We start from the raw sequence: 26,549 nt of genomic DNA, 5'->3' as shown, positions 1-26,549 counted from the left end.
ATCGGACGACGGTGAGAGCGTAGTATTTTCAGACCATTGTGCGCCTGATACGGTGATAGACGAATCGCACTACATTACAACGCACGAAATCCAACTGACAGAGCTTGACCATGATGTCGATTATGATTTTGGACGGGGAACCTGTTGGGATATTGAGGACGATAATCTGGTTTATTCATTTGTGGATTATGCCTCTTTTGAAAGCGATGAAACAACGGAGGAAACGTTGATAGGCCTAGTGGATGGTAGGAGCCAGGCGAAAGTAAAAAGCAGCAAGGCGCAATGTAATGTGCACCAACGTGTATCTGGTTGTACAGTTGTCAGCACTGAAAGTGAGTTTTGTGACTCTGACAAATGCCCCAGCTCAGATGAAAGCATTTGTAAAAACCAAAACAGTAGTGGGAATTCGGCGGGGCAAATTCACCTGTCAATCAAGACGTCATCAAGAGCAATAAACGACTCTAACAATATCATTGAGAATGAAAACATTTGTTATAATACCAAGCACATGGGAGACAGGAGTCACTTCTTTTTTACAAGCACTGACGCCAGAGCGGAAGCCTTGTGCGATAGATCCCAATATTTTATCCCAGCCCCGGGACGTCAACACTTTGCAACTAAATTAAGAGGGAAAGATGTTAACGAATATTCCAGCGGTGCGTCAAGTTCGATAAGTGAACTGGACGACGCCGATAAAGAAGTGCGTAATTTAACCGCCAAATCATTTAGGAGTTTAGCATGTCCCTATTTCGATGCTATAAATTTGAGCACTTCAAGTGAGTCTTCAATGTCAGAAAATGGGCTTGGCTTAAACAAGTGGTCAGCTTTCGTTGACCTTAAATATGGTAATATGTCACATGGCAGAGAGCAAAATCTAATCGCCCATAAGAGTGCAACTGCAACTTTTGAAATTAGCAAGAACGCAGACTATAAGAGTATACATGGTATTGCCATAAGCAATAAGAAAGGACCCCAAACCAAGATGTTTTCTTTGAATACAAAAATATCTAGTCCACAACATGCATCTTCCTCTACCCAAAACGTAGAGCTTACAGGCCCATTTGAACCAGGCAGTGAGGTTGTCACTTTGACAAAGACATTGAATTTTCGCTGTAATGTTGAAGCGGGGTCACCTGAACCCGGGAAGTCTCCCAAACATTCAGAAAATGCGTCAGGAGCACGTTCCATGGATGAAGTTACCGGCACCTTGCCAGCCAAGCCAGGATATGAAGTGAGCTACCAACACAGTGACGCGGGTGATAGCATGGAAGGCACACATAAGAAGGCAAGTTTCGCATCAAGTCTCTTAAAAAATGTCATTTCCAAAAAAATGCAATTTGAACAGGAGCGCAAGATGGAGAGGGGGGAGATATGGGACACGCATCCCACGCATTCCCCATGCTTTCAATGCAAGGATCAATATGGGATAATAGAAAGGGATACAGAGAGAGGCGTGCATAGTCAATCCTCAGAATCGGGTTCGGGATACACAAGCAATTCTTCTGATGAACAAGGGGCTGTGGACAGTATACCTAATTCGTGTGACCCCAAGGAAGAGCGTACAAGAACATTAGCAAGCTTTCAGCCCATAAATGAGGCACGACTAGATTCTCAAAAGGATGCATGCGAGCCCACAAGAGGATCCCTGGGCCATAGCCAAAACAGCGCATTCAAATCATGGAGGGATGGTGAGCCAGAGCCCCAAGATGAACATGAAATTCGTACCGTTTTAGATGGGACACACTCCACAACAGATAACACGGGGGAAAGGGAGTTAGACACCAGAGCTGTAAGTAGCAAGCTAACTAAATTGTCACACTTGTTTGTTCCAAGTTCCCATCGTCTCCCTAAAGATACGGAATTGAAAATACAAGTGTCCGACAGTACTTTCCTCGGTGCGCAAAAAGAGCAACAGTGGGACCGGGAGAGAAAGTTTAGACCTGACAACAATGCAGTAATCGTGAAAGGGTCAAAGGCACCCGAGATAAAAATACGCCTGAGGAGCGTAAAAGAAAACAAATGCAATCCGCTAAATATTGACAACTTGTTAACCCCTAATATAAGTTATCCAATAAAGTCAGCAGGTGACTCCACATGTCAGGTGCTGCCAGCGTCAGACAGAGTGCCACACTTTATGGTTAGGGATATAAGAGACAATAAGTGCAAGTTTCAGACGCCAATTCATCATGTAAGAGACGTGCGTAAATTGGTCAAGAGTTCATATCGTTTAGTCTCAGTGGATAACAGCGAGAGTAAAGGCGCAGTCGCCCCTGCAACTGCCTCATTACGCGAAGATAATAAAGCTTCTAAGAAACAACCCGGTAAAAAATCGCCTCCCTCTTCAATTGTAATAAAATGTCAGTCTGTAAATACAAATAGCAGAACTAAACAGGGTGTGCTTGTAACCGAGGCTCCAAAGCAGAGACAAATTGAGAACGATAGGTCATCCCCGAAACCATCTCCAGACTGTGCCAAAAATGAACCCACGTCGCTGCACAGGGCGACGGGCAGACCTCCAATTGGCTTCGCTAAACACCCCAACACAGATCAGTCCGAGGCTAAACAGAAGCAGGAAAAAATGGTCGAGGCAGGTGAACGCAAACCGGAGTCGAAAATACCAAAACAGGTGGCGTTAGAGAAACTAAAGGCGGCCGTTAAAACAATGGAACAGCTTTATGTTTTCGACAGAAATGAATGGAAGCGCAAGAGCCAGGCTCCCTGGCCTATTACAGACAGTCATGTTCTGTCACTCATTGCTAAAGAGGAGCATGGTGGCCCGGAGGAGCTAGGTTCAGCAGGTGGCAGAGAGAGGCTTATTACAGAGACAAACACAGACAAGTTGCCAGAAACATGCAACAATCAAGAAGAGAAAGGTTGTCTAAGAATAATCCATGTCCCATTCATAAAGGACACATTTAAAACCCAGTCACAACAAAGTAAAATGTTTAGTAACAAAAGTGTGTTTCATTTGGGGAACAGCATTAAGACAGCTGTCAGTAGCAGCAGCTCTGCTAGTAGGAATGGGCCACAACCCTGTTCTCCATCACATGCAACCTCTATGGTGAAAAGCATTAGCACTAAGACCCCGAAAGCTCCACTGTCATTGGAAATATGCCCCCCAAAACGAGCCCTGGTGGACAGGGGACGGTTCAAAAGCAGCCCCACCACAGAAACACCACCACAGCCCATCAAATCTGGCAACCCAGACTCTGAAAACTACTTAACAATACCTGTAGAAGGCAGGTGTGTCGGTCAAGTGAAACTGTCCATTCAAGAGCAGGTATTCCCAAGCAGCCCTGCTGCCAGTCAACCTGGCATCACCGACACCAAGAGATCCGAGCATACTTCTATCCAGTCCCTCAAACGGTCCCCTGTTGTCATGGAGACGCAGCCCACGGATACCCCCACCACCCCCACTACCACCACCATCTACCACCGCTCTCTACCAGTGGTCAAGCAAGGAGCCCCCCAGCCGCAGGTGTTCTGCTTCTCCCCGTCCATTGCCCCCCTGCCCACAACCCCTTCGGGGGGAGACCCCTTCCAGCCTACCCAGAGGAAGATGCTCTTTGATCCCACCACCGGACAGTACTACCTGGTGGACACTCCGAGTGAGCCAGTCACCCGGCGTCTCTTCGACCCTGAGATGGGCCAGTATGTGGACGTGCCCATGCCTATGCCACAGCTGCAGCCAGTGACCCCCATGTCTGTGTCCCCCCTGGCGCTGAACACGGGAGGGGTGTACGCACCCACCTACATGATCTACCCGGGGTTCCTCTCACCCATGCTTCCTGCACAGACGGTGATAACACCCCAAGTCGCATCCTACGTGGCATCCCAATTGGAGGACGACAGCGGGGATACGGCTCACGGGAAATACACCCTGGTGCGTGGGGGGGGACAGGAGGGTAACATGACGGGGGCAGAGAGCCCCTACTACAGTGCTACTGGAGGGTCAGTGCCAGCGTCAGTGCCCATCACCTTGGGCCACCACGTCACTACCCGGGGGAGTGCGGCCTTGTCAGAAGGGAAACCACCGGTCATCAGCATCACGTCGCAGCAACGCCCGAGAATCATTGCACCACCCTCCTTCGATGGGACGACCATGAGCTTTGTTGTGGAGCATCGGTAACCACTAAGGGAATATACACAGTGAGTCACCTTGAGTGTTTCCTTCTCACTCATGCTTGTACCACTTCTAAGCTGTACAGTCTGTGGCTGGAATACAACCTTAAAGTACTTGTATAAATATATTATATTGACAACATGCAAAGACCCCAATCTGTATTGGAATACCACCAAGCATTCCATTAAAATGTTTACATAGTGTCTTTGTTTACAATCTACCATCCCTTTAAAATCCACTTCTTGACAGCATATACAGCAGGTGAGTATTCTCTCTATATGGCCCTGATTCCGACTTAGGAAATTAAGCCTTTCTTACGCATGCCTTTCCTACGTACTTCTCAGTAGTTGGTATTCAGACTTACCTTATCGTAATGCGCTTTGCAGGTGTGGTTCCCTTGCGCATGCTGAATAAATGTAATTCAACTGCTGAAAACCCTCCCACTTGCTGGCCAACAGATTTTCTTGTGGAGTTTTCATTCAATAGGGTTTTCAGGTCATTTATCTTAAACCGTCCCTTTAAATACGGTGTTCCTTTTAGTTCGAATTTTGTCGACACTCAATAGAATATCTAGAGATTACGGGTTCAGAATATTAGGGATCAATGAAAGAATACCATCTAAATAGGCTATATGTATTTAGTCTCAGTTTCAGCACTAATTGGTAGATACAATTTAAAAAAGACTGATCTTTAGATTATTTAGATTTAGGAAAGTATTTATGAATCATAAAAAACAAGCTTGGAGATTCTTTACTCACGAAATAAAGAAAACGAGGGTTTGATTAAAGATGCTCTGCCATTTCCCAACTTCTCAGAGCATTTCTCAGAGCATTTCGCATTATTCTGTATGTAAATCCGAGACACTCCATTTCGTATGATATGTTACGTTTGGTATTGTTGCGTAATATAGATGGTTAGTTTAGGCAAAAACTAAAGTAGGGTTGTTGGTCGGGGTGGATGGGTGGGCGTATAACTCGAATGTTTAGCAACCCAAAGGACAACTTTAGAATTTTAGCTAAATAGCATATTTTCAACTACTTACTACTTTTTAGCTACTTTGCAACTACTTAGCATGTTAGCTAACACTTCCCCTAACCTTAACCCTTTTATCTAACCCTTCACCTAACCCCTAACAGTAACCCTTTTAGCTAACTCTTCCCCTAACCCCAAACTTAACCCTATCATTCGTTGTGCAAATTCGTAACATATTGTACGTTTTGCAATTTGTAACATATAATACTAATTGTAATTTGCAACATATCATATGGAATGTGTGATGGACATCCACAAATTAATACATACCATACGAAACATTACATATCATACATATCATATGAAATGCTCTGAGACCAAGTTGCATTTCCTGGTTGCTAAAATTCTAATAGTTCGGCTAATTTAAGTTTATGTGACATAGTGTAGAGAATCATTGTACCATCTAAACCACTGTAAAATATATTTTCCATAACAAAAAATATTGTATTTTCAGCTCTTTGAAACCGGTGTACAAAACCGAAAGTAAAAGACGCAAAAACAAAACTTATGAACTGGAAGCATAAGAAATAGCACACATAGAACATATGTACCACTTCTTAAACTTGCTTTCAATGAGAATGACAGATCAATAACACACATTTTTATGTGAATTTGGTCAAGTTGCCCAAAAAGTTACATATTGCAGCTTTAATTTAAAAAATTGCCAAATTCAGTTTTTCAACTCATGATAGTGTTGGAATATTAGTGTACATATAATTATAATAGGGAGAATAGTGTACAATATAGTAGGCTATTGCCTCCACTAACCATGGAACTGTGTAATGACACGGCCAAGTTGTAACGAGTGCGCTGAGAGTCAGAAGCAACTTCAGGGAGTGAGTGTTTTAATAAAATTAACGGAAAATAATACAAAACAAGAAACACTAACAGCACACAGACATGAAACAGAAACAATGACGCCTGGGGAAGGAACCAAAGGGAGTGACATATATAGGGAATGTAATCAGGGAAGTGATGGAGTCGAGGTAAGTCTGATGACGCGGAGGTTTGCGTAACGATGGTGACAGGTGTGCGCAATAACGAGCAGCCTGGTGACCAGAGGCCGGAGAGGGAGCACACGTAACACAAGTATTGCGCAATGCGTCGTGTTCAAACTGTTACGGCTTGGTCTGTGCTCCATACCAAAGTATTTTAATTAATGTCTTTTTTTTACATTATGAACTGTGACTAGTGATCCTCAGCAACAACCACCCCGCCGTGGCGTTTAGAGCGGAAGCAAATTAAGATAAACGAAACAATGTAATTAAATGGAATGATAATGTAGGCTTTACCAACTGAAGGGAACTAACAGTAAATTGGCAGTTGAATATGTGTGGTTATTAGGCCTACTGATGGTTGATACTGACAGTGGCTAAATATTTAACATGATAGAAATAGGAAAGAGGGGAAGTCAAGGTAGCATATAATTTAGACATTCAAGAGTGCCCATCCCTGAAAGTTAAAAGGCTGTAAAATTTCAAATCTGCATAATGGCCCAGCATTTCATAAACTTTTCTGTGAGAAAGTTGATATGTTGATATGCTTCAGTTTGCTGCCATATGACTGGTGTCACATTTGTCTCCAGCGATTATAAGTTAAAATAGATCTAAAACAAGTGTAATTTATATTTACAATTCCCTTATTCAAAAGGATTACTCATTTACCAAGCTATATCAAGTTGTAAATTAAAGTGCATGGAGAATGCTGTTATTTCGATTGGGAAAAAATCTAGTAGAGGCTTTTTCCACCTGGAACCATCAGGTTCGCTCGACCTTATTCATGGTTTCCGTGCGCGTAAAGGTGGTGGAATTATGAGAGAATTAAGTCAAGGTGAAAATACGATGTATCTGTAGACACACCTCCGCCACACCTTCATTTCTTAGATCTCCACCCCGAACAAATAGCAGGTGAATAGCATTCTATTCTCATGCTTAAGTTCAAGGTCAGAATATGCATAGAGAGAAAAGTGCATAAAAACGGAATTACGGTACATTTATGCGCACTTAACTCGGGTCGGAATCAGGCCCTATGAGATTTGTCATTTTTTTATCCACCACCTGAGAAATAATGGTTAAGATTTGGTTTGAGATTTGTGTTGTGAAATGAAGAAAATTCATAAGCATTTAATATGAGCCAGTTTACAATTACCACCAAGTGGGTTAAAGAGATTGAGCAAAATCTTAAGCACTTACAAATTTGTAACATATTGTACGAATTGGAATTCGTAACATATACCATTTGCTGGCGACAATTTTCATAAATCCTTTCATAAAGAATTGAATAATGCTCCATTATTGCATTAGTATTAAAAGTGCCACGTCCCCCCTCACCACCTCCCATCTACTTGGAACTTTAAGATGAATGAGGAATCTTAGATTATGAATTAGTATATGAATGATGAGACCAGATTGACTTGGCACAAGGAGCATCCTGTTCCCTTGTGATGAATGACGATGTTATTAACCTTTTTTACACTTTTCTTATGATATAAGTCCCCTGAATATTATTTTTATTTTACGTTGCTGTCTCCAATTAGGCTGTCTTCAATCGAGTTTGTTTATTGAAATAAGACACAGACAGGTGAGGAAATGTCCATTGTTTTGGATCTATTTTACCTTAAGGTCGCTGGAGGCAAATGTGAAACCAGTCATATGGCAGCTAACTGAAGCATATCAACATTTCAACTTTTCCACAGTGAAGTTTATGAAATGCTGGGCTTATTACTTGCAATGATGACATTTGGTAAGATCATCAAAGTCTGATGGCCTTGAGATAGAAGCTGTTTTTCAGTCTCTCTGTCCCAGCTTTGATGCACCTGTACTGACCTTACCTTCTGGATGATAGCGGTGTGAACAGGCAGTGGCTCAGGTGGTTGTTGTCCTTGATGATCTTTTTGGCCTTCCTGTGACATCGGATGCTGTATGTGTCCTGGAGGGCAGGTAGTTTGCCCCCGGTGATGCGTTGTGCAGACCGCACCACCCTCTGGAGAGCCTTGCGATTGAGGGCGGTGCAGTTGCCGTGCCAGGCTGTGAGACAGCCTGACAGGATGTTTTCAATTGTGCATCTGTAAAAGTTTGTCAGGGTTTTGGGTGACAAGCCAAATTTCTTCAGCCTCCTGAGGTTGAAGAGGCGCTGTTGCGCCTTCTTCACCACACTGTCTGTGTGGGTGGACCATTTCAGTACATCTGTGATGTGTATGCCCAGGAACTTAAAACTTTCCACCTTCTCCACTACTGTCCCTTCGATGTGAATAGGGGAGTGCTCCCTCTGCTGTTTCCTGAAGTCCACGATTAGGCTGTCTCGTCGTTGTTGGTGATCAAGCCCACTACTGTTGTGTCGTCTGCAAACTTGATGATTGAGTTGGAGGCGTGCATGGCCATGCAGTTGTGGGTGAACAGGGAGTACAGGAGAGGGCTGAGCACACACTCTTGTGGGGCCCCAATGTTGAGGGTCAGCGAAGTGGAAATGTTATTTTCTACCTGGGGCCGGCCCGTCAGAAAGTCAGGACCCAGTTGCACAGGGCGGGGTTGAGACCCAGGGCCTCCAGCTTGATGATGAGCTTGGATGGTACTATGGTGTTGAATGCTGAGCTGTAGTCAATTAACACCATTACACAGGTATTATTTTTGTCCAGATGGGATAGGGCAGTGTGCAGTGTGATGGCGATTGCGTCATCTGTGGACCTGTTGGGGCGGTATGCAAACTGAAGTGGGTCTAGGGTGGCGGTGATATGATCCTTGACTAGTGCCTTAGACTGCTGTATCACTCGGGATCCCTAATATTCTGAACCATTTCTCCATATATTGTAGTATAGTCTGTGGAGAAAATTCAAATTAAAGGCACACCAAATATAAAGGGATAGCTTTAGATAAATGTACTGAAAACCCTATAGGTTCAACAATTTGGTTGAAAATAACTTGCACTTACGAGCTTAGATGGTTCTCGAACTAATCAGGTCTCTGCATATAAATACTTAGGGATATGGTTGGATGATAAACTGTCTTTTAAAATGCATATTGATGAACTTTGTAAACGGCTAAAAATCAAGCTAGGCTTCCTCTATAGAAACAGGACATGTTTGTCCTCTACAAATAGAAGACAAATTGTGCAAGCTACTTTTATGTCTGTTATAGATTATGGGGATATTATTTACATGCATGCTACGGCATCAACACTTAAAATCGCTGGATGCTACTTATCATTGTGCACTTAGGTTTATTACGGGTGCTAGCTACAGAACTCACAACTGTGTTTTATATCAAAATGTGGGTTGGACTTCGCTGTCCGTGAGACGAGAACAACATGCTCTCGTGTTTGTCTATAAAGCACTTCTGAGTAAGCTACCTTCTTATTTATCATCATTCATCAATATTAGAATTATAATTCCAAAAACCAGGTCTCAAGCATGGATTACACTTGAGGCCCATGCGATTTCCACAGAGTTGGGTATGGCTGCCTTTTCCTGTTACGCTCCTTGCCTATGGAATAGCTTGCAGACTAAACTTAAACTTAAGACTCTTGTCCCACTTGCCCATTTTAAATATTTATTGGAGGATTTTTATTTTTGCATTGCTTGTAACTGTTTCGGGTAAATCAAGTTCTTGTGCTGTTAGGTTATTCCCCTATGTGTAAATGTAATCTGCTGCTGTCTTTTTTTGTGTGATCTGTGATCGTTTTGTTTGTCTTGTTTAGTTTAGTTTCTTAATCACTGTACCTAAACTGTATGTGTAAACATGTATACACAGGGCCCAGCTGTAAAAGAGACCTTGGTCTCAGTCTGTGTTCCTTGTTGAAATAAAGGTATAATAATAATACTGAATGAATACTCCACGAGAAAATCTGGTGGCCAGCAAGTGGGAGGGTTTTCAGCGGTTGAATTACATTTGTTCAGCAAGCGCAGGAGAACCACGCATGCAAAGCCTGTTACGCACCTACATAGGGTAAGTCTGAATACCAACTACTAAGAAGTGCGTAGGAATGGTGTGCGTAGGGAAGGTGTACATTTCCTACAGCAAGTCTGATTCGGGCCCCAAATTAGTTATCTGGTATTATAGTTTATCAGTGCTTCTAATTAATCAGTCACAGACTGTACTTTACGGTAGTATTTCCAGTAGTTTCCTAGTGTTTACTAGAAGATTATGTGGTAACAATACTTTCTGGTACTTTAAATAATTATACACAATTGGTAGGCCTACTTGATGTTGCTTGTTTTAGTGAATTCTAAAGAAAGAAAAATTGTAATTCTGTGTGATGTTTTCAGTTTGCCCTATACTTTCAAAGTAAAGTATTCAGAAAGCATCTCAGAGTAGGAGTGCTGATGTACAATCAGTTTCTAATTTAGATCATAATGTTTAAAAATTAAATTGACTGGGAGGACCTGATCCTAGATCAGCACTCCTACTCTGAGACACATTGTGAATAAAGGCCAATGTCTGTACCGTTAGATACAGTGCCTTAGTTCCCGACTCGTTGATGGTAATGAGTGATAACAGAGATTCCTAAAGGAATAGTTCACCCAAATTACAAAATGACATATTGGTTTCCTTACCTTGTAAGCAGTCTATGGACAAGGTATGACCACCATTCTTTGGTTTTGTTTACCTGATCACTGTTTCAAATGCCAAACTTTTGGCATTTATGGCCCAAATTCAATGCAAGTCAATAATATCATATTAGCATTTTTGCTCTTCATGTCCAATCAAGTATAAAAAAATGTATTGTGTAACTCAATTAAGTTACATATAGTTTCAACTGTTTCAACAGAAACTGAACTGATAAATAATCATACAGGATAGCACATTGTATGTCCAGTGGTGGCCCGAAATGATTGACACCATTAATAAATATGAGCAAAATTGACTGTATAAAATAATTTAAATATTGTATACTCCAAAAAATGTTACAATTATATTATTTTATACTAATACAATTTCTCAGAGAACAAGATTTTGTTTAACAAGTAATACTTTTTATCTCAAAAAGGTAGGGGTAAAAATGATTGACACCCCTGTTTTCAATACCTTTCAATACCTCACCTTGCGAGGTTAATTACACTGAGCCTTTTTCTATTGGGATGTATCAAACTGTCGCATGCAACATATACCCATGTTTTCATTAATAAATCAGAGCCATATTACATTTTGCGGGAATACTAGGCGCACGCAAGGTCCAAGCACACCAAGACAGTCATGAAGAGGGCACGACAAAACCTATTACCCCTCAGGAGACTGAAAAGATTTGGCATGGGTCCTCAGATCCTCAAAAGATTCTACAGCTGCACCATCGAGAGCATCCTGACTGGTTGCATCACTGCCTGGTATGGCAACTGCTCGGCCTCCGACCGCAAGGCACTACAGAGGGTAGTGTGTACGGCCCAGTACATCACTAGGGCCAAGCTTCCTGCCATCCAGGACTTCTATACCAGGCGGTGTCAGAGGAAGGCCCTAAAAATTGTCAAAGACTCCAGCCACCCTAGTCATAGACTGTTCTCTCTGCTACCGCACGACAAGCGGTATCGGAGCGCCAAGTCTAGGTCCAAGAGGCTTCTAAACAGCTTCTACCCCCAAGCCATAAGACTCCTGAACATCTAATCAAATGGCTACCCCAGACCATTTGCATTGCCCCACCCCCTCTTTTACGCTGCTGCTACTCTCTGTTATTATCTATGCATAGTCACTTTAATAACTCTACCTACATGTACATATTACCTCAATTACCTCGACTAACCGGTGCCCCCGCACATTGACTCTGTACCGGTACCCCCTGTATATAGTCTCGCTATTGTTATTTTACTGCTGCTTTTTAATTACTTGTTCCTTTTATTTCTTATTCTTATTTGTATTTTTTAAACTGCATTGTTGGTTATGGGCTTGTAAGTAAGAATTTCACTGTAAGGTCTACTTCACCTGTTGTATTCAGCGCATGTGACTAATACAATTTGATACAATTCGATTTGATTTAATTTGATTTAGAGTATTTTTTGTGAGTACGCACCTTTGATAAATGAGGCCCCAGGCGTTTACATTTGTTGGATGACATGGAAATAAATATCTTTGGCCAGTGATGGTTGTGGCATCAAAATGCATGAGCAGAAAATAACCCATACCTACTGTAAAATATGGTGGTGGAACTTTGATGTTATGGGGCTATTTTGCTTCCACTAGTTCTGGGGCACTTGTTAAGGTCAATGGCATCATGCATTTTACCCAGTACCAAAACATTTTAGCCAAAAACCTGGTTGCCTCTGCCAGGAGGATGAAACTTGGCCGTAAGTGGATCTTCCAGCAATACAATAACCCTAAGCCACAGGAAGTACAGTAGGGGTGCTGAGGGTGCTGCAGCACCCCCTAATAAAAAAAAGTGATGTATTTTTTTTTCTTTCTCACAGTAGTCCTGTATATAGCCGTCTGTAGCTCTGGCAAAAACACCTTTTCAGTGCGGTTATCCTGAAAAGGTATTGAAAACAGGGGTGTCAATCATTTTGACCCCTACCTTTTTGAGAAAAAAATTACTTGTTTAACAAATCTCTTTCTCTGAGCAATTGTATTCGTATAAAATAATATAATTTCCCAAATATTTTAAGCATACATTATAGCTCAGTATCTGAATACTATTTATTTAATAGTAAGTATATGAATAGCCAGATGGCTAAATAGTCAATGAATGTTACCCGAACTATCTCCACTGACTCTATCTTGCACTGACCCTATGCACACTCACTAATTTGACACTCCCACACAATTCCCACACACATTCATATACACTACGCACACACACATAACACAACACAAACACACATACATACACATTACACACGCACTTTTACACTCATCATTTGCTGCTGCTAATCTGTTCTTTATTTTACTCTTATTATTATCTATCCTGAGGCCTCGTCGCTTTATCCTGCCTTCATGTACATATCTACCTCAAATACCTTATACCTCTGCACATTGATCTGGTACTGGTACTCCTTGTATATAGCTCCATTCTTAAGTATTTTACTGTATTCCTCGTGTTAGTATTTTAATTCAATTTGTATAATTCTTTTTAAACTGCGCATCATTGAGAAAGGCTCGTAAGAAAGCATATTTTTATTTTACCTTTATTTAACTAGGCAAGTCAGTTAAGAACAAATTCTTATTTACAATGACGGCCTAGGAACAGTGGGTTAACTGCCTTGGTCAGGGGCAGAACGACAGATTTGTACCTTTTCAGCTCGGGGATTCGATCTTGCAACTTGAAATTGAAATCTTGAAATTGCGATCTTGCAATTTAACGGTAAAGTCTACACCAGTTGTATTTGGCGCAAATAACATTTAATTAGAATTATTTATTTTTTAAAGTCATCTTTATCAATTGCGTCAATCATTTTGGAAAACACTGTATGTCCACATACAATCCGCTAATGAAAGTCACAGTTCACTCGAATGTTAATAAGCATTAGCAATAAGCTTATAGCTAAATAGCTAGCTAATGCTAAAAGATGCTATGTTTTCATTAGAACGACACCTTTGGGTTGTTTTTCAACAACGGTGACCCAAGAGGAGGCTATGCATGCAGAATTGACAGGGGGCCAGCTTTTTCATTGCTTAGGGGGTACTTCTGAAGTAAGAAGTGGGCTGTACTCTGTGGGGAGCTCATCACAGAGTCCCAGTAAAGAAAAGCTGCAAAAGGCTGAGACGCCCTGCCACCACCTCCGGTCCCCACCTCCGCTGACTATGAGCTTCCAGATCATCAGATCCTCTCATGACTGCGGCTGTCCATCTTCTGAAGGCTTCAAGAAGCACTCAAACAGACTTGATTTAGCTACTGTTGTAGCCTATATTTATTTTTAAATTACTTGTTTATTTTGCTTAACAAGCGTTTTGAGATTCTGTCTGTAATGAAAAGAGTGAGATTATTTTAATTTGTCAAACAGCAGCCAAGCATCAATCATCATGTCACCAGAATTGTATTTATTTTATTTCACCTTTATTTAACCAAGTTCTCATTTACAACTGCGACCTGGACAAGATAAAGCAAAGCAGTGCAACAAAAACAACAACACAGAGGTACACATAAACAAACGTTCAGTCAATAACACAATAGAAAAATCTATGTACAGTGTGTGCAAATGTAGAAGATTAGGGAGGTACGGCAATAAATAGGCCATAGAGGCGAAATAATTACAATTTAGCATTAACACTGGAGTGATAGATCTGTAGATGATGATGTGCAAGTAGAGATACTGGGGTGCAAAAGAGCAAGAAGATAAATAACAATACGGGGATGAGGTAGTTGGGTGTGCTATTTACAGATTGGCTGTGTACAGGTACAGAGATCGGTAAGCTGCTCTGACAGCAGATGCTTAAAGTTAGAGAGGGAGATATAAGTCTCCAGCTTCAGTGATTTTTGCAATTCGTTCCAGTCATTGGCAGCAGTGAATTGGTCAAATAAGTTTAAGTTTACTTCGATATGATGGTTATTATATCAATATTTGCACATAAGAGCGTTTTCACTGCCATTTATTGCATAATTAATTTTACAGACACAAAAAGATCCCACTTTGCCTAGCTTATTTTGTTTTTTTCGACAAGTTTATGACAAATTTGATGTTTCCATCAGGCATGTCATATTTTTTTTTTATCCGGCATGTACTTTACGTGCATAAAAAGGTTGGTTGGACCTGGTTATTGTGACAAAATACAGCTTAAATGTTGAAAATGTATTTCACACAATTTTATCACTTACATCTACATTTAACTTAATTACATTTTCGTGGGGGAAATATACTCAAAACTAAATTGATCATATATGTGAAGGGAGATTTCCATTGGCACTGTCCTTTGTGTATTGACGTTTGTGGATATATTGAAACTCAAAATCAATTCATTGTTCTTCAACTCTACGCACCCTCCCCTACCCCTTCTGTCCTCATCCTCTCTTTCTCACACACACACACACACACACACACACACACACACACACACACACACACACACACACACACACACACACACACACACACACACACACACACACACACACACACACACACACACACGTGTCGGTGTATTGAGACAATTGCATGAGGGATACATGTCAGCTGGGTCAATGGCTAGGGAGTCGGATGGGGTTGAGTGGTAGCATTGGGCACGGCTGGGATAGCGACGGGAGAGAAAAGGTCAGGCAATGTAAAGTATTTGTTGTGCTGATGCAGGAGGACAGCTGCTGGGAGAGATCAGATGCTGGAGGGGGGGGGGGGGGTCGATTGGTGAGCGAGGCTGCAGCAGGTTAAACTTTTTATAGGTCGCCCCTCTCTCCTAAAAGTGGAGGAGGAGGTGGAGCGGTGCTGACCTCCAGCTCTTACGTAAAGGGGTTACATACTTTTACTACGTTTCACTGTATCTTTTAAGGGTCCCACATTACATTAAGCTGCTCTTATTCCTGTATAATAACACCACACTGAACCTCACACCCAATATTTTGACCATGTCCACTTTCTCAATGATGGTGCTGTGAATTAAAGGGTAACACTTCATTTGAAATGTTAGACCTATTTAATAATGATGTAATTACTCAAGTAATAACGTTGTGTTATCTTATAAGTTAATGTAGTAGTTGCTTTGTAATTGCATAGTCATGAAGTTAAATGGCTATTGATAATGAATGACAAAAGTTGCTGAACTTGCTATCAGAAGGCAACTACTAAATAACTTTCATACAACGGGTGGGTCTAATCCTGAATGCAGATTGGTTAAAACCACATTCCAGCCAGTGTCTATTCCACAAATTACCACCAGCTAAATCTATGACGTTAAAATGCCTCTTCCATCTTTTATTTTTTATTTAACCTTTATTTAACTAGGCAAGTCAGTTAAGAACAAATTTGTATAAAACTTGCTGTCTGTCTCTCTGACATTTGCAACATTATTTCAAAATTCAAATTCGATCTCCAGCTGTCCCATAGTAAAGAACGTATCGGGAGTCGTGATGAGAGAGACAGACAGGCAGCTTTTCTCAGCCAGTCGAAATCATGAATCAGCATCATTATTATGGATATATACAAAGAACAGTCAATAGAAAACAGGTAAAACGAAATAAAGTGTAGCTAGTTTGCAGTCTTTTCGTCTTTTCAGCGAATCGAAGTGATTGTGCTTGCTGTGTTGTTGGCTAGCTCCTCTGAACATTGTCCTGACGAGAGAGCACATTTTTTCATGCCAGGTGAAATCGTGCATTATTAGCTCATTGTTATGGATGTATCCAAATAAATGTCACTAGAAAACAGCTTAAACAAATGCAAATGCAGCTACCTTGTTATTCTGGCCGCACTGTTTGACATGACTGTAAGTCAGCTGTAGTTGGCTAGCTAGCAAGCAAGGAATAAGAACGTTGCCAGCCAGTATGGCAATAGAACGTTTAGAACGAATGATTGGGTCGCGTCTATAGTTACAGAACAAAAATACTTAATGACTGGGTTGTGTCTCTGGCAACCGAACTGATAGTACAAACGACCAGCCCGCTTGGGAAGCAACCCTAGATATGTGTCGGCACAGTATCTTGTGGAAGGATGAAATAGTATGAATTAAATTAATCAAAATAACTTTTTCAATTAAAATATGTAAATCATTATTTGAATATGTTGGTAACCCGTTGTTTAAAAGTGATAATTCCCACAAAGACTTTGTCTTGGGCCTAACAACACCCGTGCCAATATATCCTCCAAATACTGGCTTCGAGGGCATTATCACTTCAATAACAGCATGCTAGTACGATGTTATTGCTGTGGCATGATGTACTACAGCATTGGATCCCAAACTTTTTCGGTTACTGTACCACCAACTTCATTTTGCTCTGCCTGGAGTACCCTAGAAGTACCCCCTCTTGTGCATTTTACCAGTAGGCCTATGGTCTCCTGAGTCTTCTCAAGTACCCCCTGTGGATAGGCCAAATACCCCCAGGTCCTAGTACCCCTGGTTGGGAACCACTGTACTACAGCACGCACAATGCTCTGTGTTACATATCCGGTTTTATCTTCATAAAGGGCGTCCCTAAAGCTAACATAGTGGTGTCCTGTCTCTTTATCAATACAATTAAATAATGAACCTTGTCCAAGCCAGAAAAGCCCATAGGACAGGAGCCTATCTCCTGTTTCTGTAGCGTGAGGTAGCTTGGTGTACACCTGGACAGGATGCCAGTATATCACCGGGCCTCACCCCCAATCCATCTCCTTAATGCCGAGTGCCAAGCATCGGGGCCCATTTTTAGAGTCTTTGATATGACTCACCAGGATTGAACCCCCAACCTTCCAATGTCAGGGAAGACACTATAATCACAAGGCCACTGAATTAGCCTCTGAACACAATTTATTGAGTAATTAGTATCACACAGGTATAATAGTTCATGTGAGTGTTTAATTTACTGCACCATTGTTGCAAAAGTGGATGTGGTCAAAATGTTGGGTGTGAGGTTCGCCAAGAAAACAAAAACAAAAATTCAAGCCTTTTCAAATGAACCCTTATCATGATTAAGTTGTATTGCATGTGATTTGACCACCATCCTTTGTTGTTTTTCTACACAGGAGTGCTTATTGAGGAGCCTGTCCTGTGATAAGTAGATGTTTCATGGTAATCTTCTCACACCCTTCTTCGCACCCAGTCCACCAAATTCCACCTGAACCCACAATGTTTCCAAGCCCAACCACCTGCCACCATCACCACCCCATCCAACTCTATCCTGCCGGTGGTCTTTGCAGCACGTCTGTATCTGTAAAGCTATGCTTCATGCCTACAGCTTGTTTGTAAGGTAGCTAATTGCTTTGTAAAACTGCTTTCATATCTGTATTTAGATTACAGACTATTCCTTTTGTTCAAAAGCAATTGGTTTCAGGCACTGCAATATTGTGATTCAAAAGGAAATAATGTAGACTGTTGTCCAATTAAGATTCAACATTTCAGACACTTTATTGGGTCCACAAACATTGAATTCAGCACATTTCCCATCCTGCGAAGCAAACGTCTGTTTTTGAATTCAGAACAAGTTGTGTTTGTTTCTCAGTTATTGTTGAAAAAATGATATTGCAGCATAACAGTATCATTCATCATACAATAGCATTCAATGTACAAGCTGCTATGATTCATGGGAGAATAAGTAAACATTTCAATTTAAGTGGAAGTTAGGATTCACTCGAGTCCAGTAAACCTGTAGTTCAGAATAGCAGAATAGAAGGCCCATAAAAGTCACACACGTGTGTGTGTGTGCGTGCGCGAGTGTGATTGTCCCAACAAAAATATTTAATCAGTAGATGTACAATAGACCCTGTTACACCATACATTGGAAAACATTTGCATTTGCAGGGGGGTTAATTCCAATTCAATGCATCATATAGATTGAAAATCCAATCCAGGAATTATTTGTAATTATTTTTTATTTTTTATTCTCTAAACTGAGGCGTTTCCTTTTTCGCTTGGCTCTTTGGTGACCTGGAGAAGTAGTAAAAAGATCCCTTTCACTCTCTGAACTAGCTGCACCCTTTGTTTCCTCATTTTGCAGCTAATAGCCACACAGTTATTGGATTGTATGATTTGATGTGCTTTTATATGACATTTGTATGGCACTCTCCTTGTATGCAAATAATATGATGATAGACTTAAGAGAAACACACTAAGTGTGTTGCTGAGAAAAGCTGGAGCCCTGGGACCTGCCACATATTTAGTGGTTGTTTAGAGTCAGAGGTTGGCTATATAGTATATTTGGGGCAAACATTTCCCAAGTAGCTTTACTGTAGGCTTAGGGGAGCCAGCTATAGTTGAGTCATTTTATGGGATAACCTCCTCTATAGGTTTTGGCTAACTTTTACACTCACGTGTAAAAGGACAATGATATGGTGCCTGTGTGTGTATGTACTGTATGTGTTTAGTAATTGTGAGGTATTATGCATTATGTGAACAGACAACAGGCTAGCGTGTTACAGAAGAACTCAGATAAATTAGAAGTGCATCAGTCGATCATTCATTCATACATACGTTTTTTTAAATTTAAGATTTCACAATGGTTTGGGTGGTTGCCTACTTGTAAACAGGAACGGGAAAGGAATTATCTTTCCCTTTGATCCTTTTCTTAAATGGCAATTATTTAAAAAATAGTGGATACTGCTAATTCATCCCCATTCTGAATACTTTCAGAATAATTCTGAATGCCAATTGTAAAAAATGCTTATATTCATATTCACAGGACGAGGGTTGGGGTGAATTCAAATTTCAATTCAGTAATTTCAGGTCATGATTTGAAATCAAATTAATTCATTGAAAATTGCTCATTATTAAAACAAATTGGGATGTGGACTTTTACATTTATTAATACAATTTCAACTCACACCCAGGGATGAATGAGCTAACATGAAATTGACTCCAAACTTAAAAAATATACTAATCTCTTTCTTTCCTTTTGAACAATTTTGCAGTGCAACAATAGACACTCACGCTTAGAGCAATGGTGCTTTCTTCAGTTTTTTTTCTTCCATGTTTGAATGTGCATACTGTAGGTTGCTGTTTTTCTTGTTTTACACATTAGAAAATGCATTAAAGGTATTTTCAGCTGCTGGTCAGTCTATGAACCTGAAAAATATATTTGAGTGTTCTGTCTGTGACAACATACTGTATAAAAAAGTACCCTGTGAGTTGATTCCACTGTGGAAGAAAGTATAGTCACATTACAACCCACTGGGCCATGGATCTATAACATTTTGAAAAATATTCACCTGTTACAAAAGGGTGGATTAAATTGACTAACGCTATTTCACCTTTATCATGCAAGCATTTGGATTCAAACGTCAAACATGATACCTTTCAAAATGTCAAACCAGAGAAGACAATTTACTTGTATTTTTATTTCACATATCATTTCTTGTGTTGTTGGTTTTTATGAAATGGTTAATATACTGTGGAATGTAAACTGAATTTCCTTCTTAAGGGTGTGTAATTGCTGTTGGGCACATTAGTGCACTTGGCAGGCTAGATAAATGATTTTATTCGCCAACCAATAGCAGTGTATACTATAACAGTTGAACATTGGTCGATGATGTTTGTTGTCCTTCAAAAGGAAATTTGTTAACTATTATCCTGATGAATTGTTGAATACTAGAATGAAGTCTAATTGAATCCTGACACAAAGTAGCACATTCTATTGAACAGGACATTCACACTACTTACAGAGCCTTCAGAAAGTTTGGACTTTTCCAAAATGTTTGTTGTGTTACAGCCTGCATTTAAAATGGATTCATTTGAGGTTTTGTGTCACTCACAATACCCCATAATGTCAAAGTGGAATTATGTTTTTAGAAATTGTATTTTTTACATTTATTATTGTCATTTACATGACTCACTCTGTGTGCAATAATAGTGTTCAACATGATTTTTTGAATGACTACATCCTCTGTACCCCACACATACAATTATCTGTAAGGTCCCTCAGTCGAGCAGTGAATTTCAAACACAGACCATGGAGTTTTTTCAATGCCTCTCAAAGAAGGGCACCTAAAAAAAAGCAGATTGAATATCCCTTTGAGCATGGTGAAGTTAGTAATTACACTTTGGATGGTGTATCAATACACTAAGTCACTACAAAGATACAGGCGTCCTTCCTTCCTAACTCTGTTGCGTCTAAGGAAGGAAACTGCTCAGGGATTTCACCATGAGGCCAATGGTGACTTTAAAACAGTTACAAAGTTGAATGGCTGTGATAGGAGAAAACTGAGGATAGATAAACAACATTGTAGTTACTCCACAATACTAACCTAATTGACAGAGTGAAAAGAGGGAAGCCAGTACAAAATACAAATATTCCAACAAGGCACTAAAGTAATACTGCAGACAATGTGGCAAAGCAATGCACTTTTTTGTCCTGAATACAAAGTGTTATGTTTGGGACAAATCCAATACAACACATTACTAAGTACCACTTTCCATATTTTCAAGCATAGTGGTGGCTGCATCATGTTATGGGTATGCTTGTAATTGTTAAGGACTGGGGAGTTTTTCAGGATAAAAAAGAAACGGAACTGAGCTAAACACAGGCAAAATCCTAGAGGTTCAATCTGCTTTCCACCAGACACTGGCAGATGAATTCACCTTTCAGCAGGACAATAACCTAAAACATAAAGCCAAATCTACACTGGAGTTGCTTACCAAGAAGACAGTGAATGTTGCTGAGTGGCCAAGTTACGTTTTGACTTAAATTGACTTGAAAATCTATGGCAAAGACCTCAAAATGGTTGTCTAGCAATGCTTAACAACCAATTTGACAGAGCTTGAATCATTTTTGTAAGAATAATGGGAAAATGTTGCAAAATCCAGATGTGGAAAGCTCTTAGACCCTTAAATAGAAAGACTCACAGCTGTAATCACTGCCAAAGTGGCTTCTACAAAGTATTTACTCAGGGGTGTGAATACTTATGTGAATGAGACATTTCTGTATTTAATTTTCAATAACTTAGCAAACATTTCGAAAAACATGTTTTCACTTTGTCATTATGTGGTATCGTGTGTAGATGGGTGAGATTTTTTTTAATACATTTTTTAATACATTTTGAATTCTGGCTGTACAAAGGGTGGAATAAGTCAAGGGTTATAAATACTTTATGAAGGCACTGTGTACATATGTGTAATTCATTTTGAAATGTTAGATGTTCTTGTCTAGCTGACTACAACAGAAATATGTGTAACACTGTCATTAACATGTCATTACCTTTAAGTCTGTTCATTGTATGTTCATTTCTGAAAAATGACATTACACTGTCAGTAGCTCAACTTAGCGGGTGTTAGAATTTCAGAACTTACTGAGTTATAATTTGTCACTAACATGAACAGTCATGATTTGACATTATATATGTTAAGTGTATGATATCATTATGTGGACTAATAAAGCTTAGTCAAAGTGATAACATCATTTAGTAAAGAGCTACCCAGACACACTCTAGCATAAATTATGAGTCATTGAATAAGAAATCTCAGTTTACAACTTCACCTAAGCACAACATCCCTCCCCAAACCCACAAATCTACTGGCTTTCGGGTTCCCTGATGCCCAATGAAAGAAACATTCAGTGTATATGCTTGCTTTTTGAAAGATGTTGAAAGACGGATGGGGAAGTAATGTTGAGATGGGACAAATGTACGTGAACGAACGCATGAGAAAGAATGGCGCTATTAAGATTGATCGGCTACATTAGCCTTGGAGTCTGCAAGACAGTCATACAAAAGAGACATTATGTATATGTTGTGTAAGTTTTGTGCTTTATGGACTTAAGATGGCGGCCTAAGAAGGAGCACGAGACCGGGAGGTCAATGCAGAGTTTGTTTGTTAGATGAAGCAGTGCCGTGTTTGCACTTGCAAGGTGACAGTGATGAAATATGACAAGTCGACTGAGGTGAAAAGAATGCACTGTAGGCACAAAAGCCTACAAGTGTTTGGAATAAATCAAATTGCAAGCTAATTAACATTGTCCGTTGCGTATGTTGCTCATCATGGTTGTCTTGCTTGTGCCCATTTTCTTTGCTAAGGTCCTTCCATAACATTTTGACAGTAATCAAACCATTGGGAATCACAGCCATCTTTAAACACACAAAGTGGTGTCCCAACCAGTGTTTTACTGGTCAATTTGTATCGTTTCTGTTGCTGGTAATATGATTTCCCCCCAATCCTTTCCAGCAACTTTCTGCTCCACTGAATGAGCAGCATGAGCTTTCTGCTCCTAAAAAAAATGTATCCCGAGCAAAACAAGAAGAGCAAATTGATTTTCTTCAGAGAGACACAAAAATGTTTGTTGTCTGCTGAAGGGTGCAAGGTTAGCTTTCTGATGGCCCTGAAACCTCACCCGGCCCGGGCTTAAGTTCAACCTGACAGTTTGCTGGTGTGTTTACATTGTTGCCATGGAGGCAGTGAGACTGGCAGACAGCCCCTTGCTCCCAGCTGCTCTCTGCACTTCCTAAAGAATCTCCATTAAGCCCCAGTTGTTGTGCTTGGATGCCAACCGGGGGCTCTGATGTCACAACTGCGACACAAGGCCAGACACGATTTATTGCCTCACCCGGGGCAGCAAACGGGTACACTATTCACTCAGTGCTCCTTCACACACACACTCACACACTCACTCACATGTCATGCTGAATTCCAAATCAACCCCTGGCCCTTAATCCCTAGCCACTCCGTAGATCTGAGAGGATTGGATAGGTGGAGGCGATATGGTGACATTTCCACCCAGCCAATCATAAGGCAAGATGAAGCGATTTCCATGAAGCTGATATCTCAGATCAACAGGACCGCCTGCAGTGTAGGGGTTAGGGGTCAATTTGGGATTCAGAATCAATGCTCTCCCCTGGTTGACATACTTTGCTTACGCTACATACCATCAACACACAGTGTCAAAAACATAACAGGGCTTGGTTTCCCGCATTTGATGGGTTATTTGTATACTGTAAATCATTACTAAAGTGCAACGTTAATATGCTTGTGAATATATTTGTAACCATATCCTGGAAATATACATTGCTTTCAGAAAGTATTCATGCCCCTTTAACTTATTCCACATTTTGTTGTGTTAAAGCCTGAATTTCTCCCATTCTTCCTTGCAGACTTCTCAAGTTGTGTTAGAAGGGGAGCGAAGGTGAACAGCAATTTTAAAATCTTTCCAAAGATTTTCAATGGGAATCAAGTCTGGGCATTGGCTGGGCCACTCAAGGACTTTCACATTCTTGTTCTGAAGCCATTCCAGCGTTGCTTTTTCTATATGCTTGAGGTCATTGTCCTGTTGGAATGTAAATCTTCCTTTGCACTCTGAAGCAGGTTCTCAGCAAGGATTTGCCTGTATTTGGCTCCATGAATTGTTCCCTCTATCCTTACCAATCTCGGCCACTGAAAAGCATCCCCATAGCATGATGCTGCCACCACCATGCTTCACGTTAGGGATGGTGTTAGATGGGTGATGAGCTGTGCCTGGTTTTCTCCAGACATAGTGCTCTGCATTCAGGCTACAGAGTAAAATTTGTCTCATCGGACCACAGAATCTTTTGCCTTATGCTCGGGGTCTTTCACTTGCCTTTTTGTAAACTCCAGGTGTGTTGTCATATTCCCTTTTCACAGGAGTGGCTTCCGTCTGGCCAGTCTCCCATAAAGTCCAGATTGGTGAAGTGCTGTAGAGACTGTTGTCCTTCTGGCAGGTTCTCCCATCTCAGCCAAGGAACTCCGTAGTTCTGTCAGAGTGGTCATTGGGTTCTTGGTCACCTCCCTGACTAAGGTCCTTCTTGCCCGGTTGCTCAGTTTGGTCGGATGGCCAGCTCAAGGCAGAGTCTGGGTAGCTCCATACCTTTTTCAATTTCCCAATGATGGAGACCACTGTGCTTTTGGAAACTCTAGAAATGGTTTTCTACCCCAGCTATATGCCTCATCACAATTCTATAATCTTGCAGATCTACAGACAGTTCCTTGGACTTCATGGTATGGTTTCTGCTCTGACATGCACTATCAATTGTTATAGACAGGTGTGTTTCTTTCTAAATCATGTCCAAACTAGAGGTCGACCGATTATGATTTTTCAACACCGAAACCGATTATTGGAGGACCAAAAAAAGCCGATACCGATTAATCAGCCGATTTTTTAAAATGTATTTGTAATAATGATAATTACAACAATACTGAATGAACACTTATTTTATCTTAATATAATACATCAATAAAATCAATTTAGCCTCAAATAAATAATGAAACATGTTCAATTTGGTTTAAATAATGCAAAAACAAAGTGTTGGAGAAGAAAGTAAAAGTGCAATATGTGCCATGTAAAAAAGCTAACGTTGAAGTTCCTTGCTCAGAACATGAGAACATATGAAAGCTGGTGGTTCCTTTTAACATGAGTCTTCAACATTCCCAGGTAAGAAGTTTTAGGGTGTAGTTATTATAGGAATTATAGGACTATTTCTCTCTATACCATTTGTATTTCATATACCTTTGACTATTGGATGTTCTTATAGGCACTTTAGTATTGCCAGTGTAACAGTATAGCTTCCGTCCCTCTCCTCGCCTCTACCTGGGCTCGAACCAGGAACACATCGACAACAGCCACCCTCGAAGCATCGTTACCCATCGCTCCACAAAAGCCGCGGCCCTTGCAGAGGGGAACAACAAGGGGAACAACTACTCCAAGTCTCAGAGCGAGTGACGTCACCGATTGGAACGCTATTAGCGCGCACCCCGCTAACTAGCTAGCCATTTCACATCGGTTACACCAGCCTAATCTCGGGAGTTGATAGGCTTGAAGTCATAAACAGCTCAATGCTTGAAGCATTGCGAAGAGCTGCTGGCAAACGCACGAAAGTGCTGTTTGAATGAATGCTTACGAGCCTGCTCAGTCAGACTGCTCAGATCAAATATCAAATCATAGACTTAATTATAACATAACACACAGAAATACAAGCCTTTGGTCATTAATATGGTCGAATCCGGAAACTATCATTTCGAAAACAAAACTTTTATACTTTCAGTGAAATACGGAGCCGTTCCGTATTTTATCTAACGGGTGGCATCCCTAAGTCTAAATATTGCTGTTACATTGTACAACCTTCAATGTTATGTCATAATTATGTACAACTCTGGCAAATTAATTATGGTCTTTGTTTGGAATAAATGGACTTCACACAGTTCGCAACGAGCCAGGCGGCCCAAACTGCTGCATATACCCTGACTGCTTGCACGGAACGCAAGAGAAGTGACACAATTTCCCTAATTATAAGAAATTCATGTTAGCAGGCAATATTGACTAAATATGCAGGTTTAAAAATATATACTTGTGTATTGATTTTAAAGAAAGGCATTGATGTTTATGGTTAGGTTTGGTGCAACGACAGTTCTAAATCATCACCCGTTTGGCGAAGTAGGCTGTGATTAGATGAGAAATTAACAGGCACCGCATCGATTATATGCAACGCAGGACACGCTAGATAAACTAGTAATATCATCAACCATGTGTAGTTAACTAGTGATTGTGAAGATTGATTGTTTTTTATAAGTTTAATGCTAGCTAGATACTTACCTTGGCTTCTTGCTGCCCTCGCGTAACAGGTAGTCAAGTCTGCCACGCAGGCTCCTCGTGGAGTGCAATGTAAGGCAGGTGGTTAGAGCGTTGGACTAGTAACCGGAAGGTTGCAAAAACGAATCCCCGAGCTGACAAGGAAAAAATCTGTCATTCTGCCCCTGAACAAGGCAGTTAACCCACACTTCCTAGGCAGTCATTGAAAATAAGAATGTGTTCTTAACTGACTTGCCTAGTTAAATAAAGGTGTAAAAAAAAAATCTAAATAAATAAATCTGCCAAATCGGTGTCCAAAAACACCGATTTCCGATTTTTATGAAAACTTGAAATCGGC

General features: G+C 40.7%; 1 protein-coding gene across 1 annotated transcript; it reads left to right on the top strand.

Annotated features, from left to right (window-relative positions):
• The first annotated feature begins 3,058 nt into the window (after positions 1-3,058).
• Positions 3,059-20,401, top strand: LOC120034702 (uncharacterized protein C4orf54-like). The gene is made up of 2 exons (XM_038981309.1): positions 3,059-4,149; positions 17,715-20,401. Exon 1 carries the CDS (start codon positions 3,059-3,061, stop codon positions 4,127-4,129), a length of 1,071 nt encoding a protein of 356 aa, XP_038837237.1. The 3' UTR covers positions 4,130-4,149; positions 17,715-20,401.
• The last annotated feature ends 6,148 nt before the right edge of the window (positions 20,402-26,549 follow it).

Source organism: Salvelinus namaycush, chromosome 42 (assembly GCF_016432855.1).
Source record: "Salvelinus namaycush isolate Seneca chromosome 42, SaNama_1.0, whole genome shotgun sequence".
NCBI lineage: Eukaryota > Metazoa > Chordata > Actinopteri > Salmoniformes > Salmonidae > Salvelinus > Salvelinus namaycush.
The sequence above is the reverse complement of the archived record's forward strand: the minus strand, read 5'-3'. Positions and strand labels throughout refer to the sequence as shown.